General features: G+C 38.2%; 1 protein-coding gene across 4 annotated transcripts in view; it reads left to right on the forward strand.

The window, feature by feature from the left end:
- Positions 1-3,533, forward strand: part of LIN28B (lin-28 homolog B) — a 113,167-nt gene extending 109,634 nt beyond the window's left edge. For all 4 annotated transcript variants that reach the window (XM_036024527.1, XM_028509516.2, XM_028509517.2 and 1 more), the window contains one exon: positions 2,752-3,533. In XM_036024527.1, coding sequence (XP_035880420.1) covers positions 2,752-3,121 — 370 coding nt within the window. In that variant the 3' untranslated portion in view covers positions 3,122-3,533. The remainder of the gene's footprint in view (positions 1-2,751) is intronic.
- The last annotated feature ends 2,467 nt before the right edge of the window (positions 3,534-6,000 follow it).

Here is a 6,000-nt window from a genome sequence, read left to right on the forward strand (position 1 = left end):
TCTTTTGCTTGTCAGTCTGTGCCCTTATACAGGGATGGGCAAAAGTATGTTTACAGATGTAATATAAATAAATAGTACAATAAATAATAACATAAGAATAAACTGTTTTTGCGTATGTATACATACTTTCACCCACCCCTGTATTTTTTAAGCTTGTAGCTATACACATGCACACATGCCATTTTTATGTTCACACCACAGTGTAATTCATTCAAACTAACAAAAGTAACCCTATTTGGAGAGGTGCGGAGAGTGAGCCTGGGAAACTAGTGCCCCACACAGCCTATGTGGAGCATGTGGTCTGGTAGCCTTTGTGAGCTGAAAGGTAACTGAACATTTCCATTTTGGTATCAGTCCTTTGGGAAGGAAGGGGTTTCATAATGGTTTGTGATCTGCACTCTTAGTAAGAGTGATTGACATCGAATGATTAAATAGAAGAGAATAAATACCACTCTTTCCCTTTAAAGGCTGAGCGCATATATATACACTGAATGCAAATCTTTTCAGAGTGGAAGGCTGACTGGCCTAATGATGGCACATATCTGAAAAGATGGGGGGTGGGGGTGAATTAACTATCCAAGTCAGAATGCAAGGAAACCAAAATGATATAGTATCCTTAAAAATAACTTTTAAAACCCAAATGTAATGGTAAATGCACATGTAGAATATGATGGAAGACCCCATTTGTGAAAGCGGAATCCTGACACCAGGCCCGTGGTAAATGAGTGGGCAGAATGGTTCCATAAATTGGATAACGCGTGTATGCCACAGTGGCTGATGAAATTGATGTGTCCGTGGGAGAGCCTGCTCTATTACTGCAGCCTTTAACCCATTTTCCCCTTCTTTGAAAATGAGCTCCTAAGTGGATGTTATCCTCAAGAAAGTGAATTTAAGTCAAAGGAGATACTTTATAGATGGGCTAATTTAAGAATTCACTTACCTGTTATAGAAGAGAACTATATGGGAAAACATTATTATAAGTAATATGGTTACTTTTGAAAGGTGGTATTTTTGAAAGATGCCCTTTTTAAGTATTATTTTGGAGACCTGAATTTCCAGCATTAGTGATTTTTATTCTTTAATTTTGCATTATCTTTTAAAACACATGGCTGAAACAATAGTGAGACTTCATTGTGGTTTTAGTTACAAAGTTTTATTTATTATATTAAGGCATGTAATTACACAATAAATAATTTAATTAGAAAAAGAACTGTCTTGGTTTTTCCCTTTAATTTTTGATAATATGTTATATTTTTCCCCTAGGTAAAATACTTGTTAATATCGCAAAGAATAAAAGCCCATCTTGTAAATTCATTATTCTAGCATCTATTAGGTACCACTGATAACTGGAGAGGCAGGCTATAGTTTTCCTAGTTTTTGCCAAGTAAAAATTTCACTCTTTATAACATATCCCAGAAAATAAAATACCAAGTATCCTACATATACTGCTCAGTAGATTAGTATTAGCTTACTAGTTTGTCTTTGAAATATATGGTAATGTAAGTTATTACTTACATTACTGCTGTTCTCACACACACAAATCTAATTACAATTATTTTGTTACGATATTCTTAAGCTGACTCTCACAGTTACCACTTATTTTGTTCTTTCTTAAAACTTTGCGACCTATTGTTTGTGCTTTATAATGAGAATTAATGGCGTCATCAATGTATTTGAAAATAAATGTAAAATAGAAAGTCCTTAAGATATTTCATTTAGATACAAATCAATAAGCAAATTCTATGCTCAAAAAGTAGATTAAAAACATTTGTAATTATCAAATTTTATTTTCTCCACTTTATGCTGTTTAGTTGTTTTTAATATAAAATTTTAGAAGAAAATCTGACTGAAACTGAGCATGCATCTTCCAAATAATTTAACTTGTTCAGCTTTTAGAAGCAAAGTCAAATTTTCAAACATCTAATACAAAGCTATGCAGACTTAAATACTAACTAAGGAGGGCTTTATGTTTCTCTCAATTTAGAATAATTACCTGAGGAGAAAACAATTTCTTATAGAAAGTAAGGATAGTAAATTCTTTCCATCACTGAACTCTTCCAACCTTTTTAAATCCAACCTAAGCAGTTAGAAGCTTTCTTTTATAGCATTCTTCTGGGTCAGATACTTACCGTATTGCTCCAAAATTACTTGGTAATTTGCCAGATATCATTCACCATAGACATCTGATTTTCACATATATCAAATTTCACTGCATTACTTAATTTGTACAAAGGAAAAACATTCTTCTAGTTGACTGGCTTCCATAGTCAATATAATTAATACTCAAAGAAATGTTAAACTGATAACATTTAAGTTGCTCTGTAACTTTTCCAGTTGCTGAGCACATTGCTGTATTATGTCAACAGTTGTATCTTTTAACTATCTTTTAAAGCTAGCTGGGGTTTTTGTTGTGGTGGTTGTTTAGCATTGGCTGCCCTCTAGTGGGCTAAACTGTTCTGCTACAATAACCTGTCAGACCTTTCTAGATGGAAGTGATTCATTAGCTTTGATGTGTTACATTGACTGGTGTGTTGAGGGCAGCTCGCTTTGTAACTTTGCTGGAGCGTTTTGGCGATGATGGCCTTTGAAGCAGCTGCCAAGGTGAATTTCATTACATACTTATTAAGAAGGTACATTAAAATAAGGTGATCTCATTGACAGTATGTGTCTTTTGGTATCTTTTTCAATACACAAAATAACGTTTGACACATACTCCCTACTTCTAAACTGTTTTTGTTATTCTTGTTGCAGATGCTACAACTGTGGTGGCCTTGATCATCATGCTAAGGAATGTAGTCTACCTCCTCAGCCAAAGAAGTGCCATTACTGTCAGAGCATCACGCACATGGTGGCAAACTGCCCGCATAAAACTGTTGTGCAGCCGCCCGTCAGTTCTCAGGGAAGACAGGAAGCGGATTCGCAGCCATGCACGTCGGCTCTCCCACGGGAGGTGGTGGGAGGGCACAGCTGTGCATCACCCCCATTTCCTCAGGAGGCTAGGTCCGAGGTCTCAGAACGGCCCGGCAGGTCACCTCAAGAAGCTTCCTCCATGAAGTCGTCTGCAGCACCCGAAGAACAAAGCAAAAAGGGGCCTTCTGTTCAAAAAAGGAAAAAAACATAACCCTTCTTCTTAACGTATTGTTTTCTTTCCCCGGTTGGGAAGTCTACCTCATGCCAATACAGGGGAACAGTATTTCACAGACAGCAACTGACCTGGGGTTTTAACTACTGTTGAGGAACTGTGAATTTTTTTAAACAGACAAATCACTCTAAGCAAATTACATTTGAGCAGGGTGTCATGTTTTGTGTAATCCAGAGAATGAGATACTATGTATACCTGTATGTGCACGTGTGAGAGGGGGAGAGCCTGAGTGCGGGGTGTGTGTGGAAGGATTTATATAGGGATGTAGACACACATATATAGAGTTTGTCTCTGTACATGTGTGTATAGAGATACAAGCACGCACCCTCCCTCCCAGAATTTGACACCCCCAGGAACTAAACACTTGTGTGAAGCGTTTTAGATGGTGTCAGAAACAACCCCTGGAGGTTTTCTTGAAATACCACTCCCTTTACATCACACAGAAATAAAAACACGACTGTTACCTTTCGTGTAAACCAAAGGACACTTCAGATCTCAGAGCTGCCAATCACATGGTACTAAAGGTTTTTAAATAATTAGTCCCCCCAAGTTTGGGATTGCCTTTTTTCTTGTTACCTGTCCCATGCCCCTGCCCCCTCTGAAGGCAGTACCTTAACTCCATCTGCCTCTGACTGCCATGAGCTTTTTTGAATCCAGGAAGCATAACCCCAGAAAAGACAATGAATGTGTAGCTTCTGTGCCGACATTTCAATGTTTTTATTTCATATATTTTTATTGTAAATTAGATGCCTATTAAGAGAAAGGAATGGGAGAGGGCAATGTAAAAATGTAGTGACTTGATCACTTCCAGTGGTATTTTGTGACCAGCTCATTACCTTTTACCTGTTGTGAGGTTTTCTAGGGGACTGTGGCAACAGCAGCTTCCCTGGACTAAATCAGTCCTTTTAACCATCACTTTGAGCAAGGGCTCTCCTTGTTTACTACTGAAGACCTTGGAGGAAAACTCCAGTTGTTTGGTATATATTTTGGTGGCTAGTTTTATTCCCCCTGGAGAGTTATCCAACTTGTTTCCAAAACAAACAAAACATCAGAGATACGAATAAAATGCCAGGGTTAAGGGTAAACTAAGTGGGTGCTCAGAATTGCCCAATATGTATGATCTTGGATATGTTGGAGAGTGTTTGGTGAGAGGCAGCTAGAGTGATGAGCCTGAGGCAGAGGTACCAGAGCCTCTCCTACCAGAGAACTAGAAGGATTTTATACAATAAAATTGATCTCACATGAGTTCCCTTGGTTACTCATGCTAAAGTAACCTGTATGGTGGATCCAGGAGGAACATGCAGTGATGGGGATAAAGACACTTCTCAGGCTGGTCCTCAGTTATGTTAATTGGTTAGGGAACAGTCATAGTATTGGTCCCTTTCAGGTTTCAGTCATGAAAAATTCATTTTGGTGTCACCTGTTTATAGATGTTATGGGTATATTTCTGAAACATCTCCAAGAAGGTACCAATTCCTTGTAATGCTTAACATTGACAAATACAGTTTTGGTGTAAGCTCAGATAATCAAAAAAAGAAAAAGAGAAGAAAATCCAATGAGACCTATTCTAGTGAACAGTCTCAGCCCCACCCCCACTCGTCCTGCTGTAGGAGACGTGTGCAGCTGCTGCGGCGGCGGCGGTGGGCCGGGCAGAAGGACACACACCTGGGGCTGGGCCACCAGTCCTTTAGGGCTCAACTGGAATTCCACCGCAGAGTTTGTGAGCATCTCCGTGGCGTGCGTACTGAAGGACCAGTGTGTAGTGATGCAACACTTACCTTTGACGATATTGAATGTGATATAGCTGTAGAGAAGTCCTTCCTTGCCTTATGCGAGGATTGTAAGCATATTTAAATTATGTAGACAAATCAAAGTGGCATTGCTTAAATTTTAGCAGGTATAATAAGCAGGTTAACAGTAAAAATGCAAAACATAATAAGTCACTTTGAAAGTTCAAACCAAAGTTCCTTGACCTTATAGAAATAAGTTATGGACTTGAGAATTGGACATGCCCTGTTTCCATGTTTAAAAGTTCAGAGCCAAGGTCATTTCTTTTTTTTTAAAGACATTTTATAACTGTGGACCTATGGGTGCGATTTAAAATCATTTTAAGCATCTAACCAGACTGAACTAAGACCACATACCAACCCTATCTTATAATTAAAAAGTCGGGGTTTATTTTTTATATAAGAATATTATCACTATTACATAATGTACTCAGGACAAAGAACTTTGCTCAGGGAACATACCATATGATGATGATGTTGTTTCTTTACAGAATAGTCTACAGTCCTGCTTACTCAAAACAAACCAAATAACTGACCTTTGTATAAGTATTATATGCTGGTGTTAGTAAACTACCTCTGTTTGACATAGATCAGAATTTCTGAATTTCAGGTAATAGTTCTCCTACTTTTCTTTCATGTGAAAATACTCTAAAGCAGAATTCCCAAACTCCTCGTATATGTGAATATCACTGATGTGAGCACAGTGTCCATTTACGTGGGTGAAATATAACTCTGTTTACAACAAAAGGCTACCTCGTAGTTGATGCATAGCACACCTTTATGCTGCTCCAGCCGCACAATGGCTGATAATTCTCTGGTACAGAACCTTTTATACTATAGATAGCAATTCACAGCTGCATGTTTTTGACAAAAACTCGTGAATAATGAAGCATCTCATTTAGTTAGCAAAGTCTCCAAGGATTTCCTTAAACCTATCATGTACTTAGTTGAAAGAATTATGGGCACTCTTACACTTAAGCAAAGCAGAATACAGAAGCAATCTTGGAAATAGCTGATTTGCCCAGAGGTCAAGGCAGGAAGGGATAGCAGGAGGAGAGGTGAGTGTATGGG

The sequence above is a fragment of the Phyllostomus discolor genome, chromosome 4 (assembly GCF_004126475.2).
Source record: "Phyllostomus discolor isolate MPI-MPIP mPhyDis1 chromosome 4, mPhyDis1.pri.v3, whole genome shotgun sequence".
Lineage (NCBI taxonomy): Eukaryota > Metazoa > Chordata > Mammalia > Chiroptera > Phyllostomidae > Phyllostomus > Phyllostomus discolor.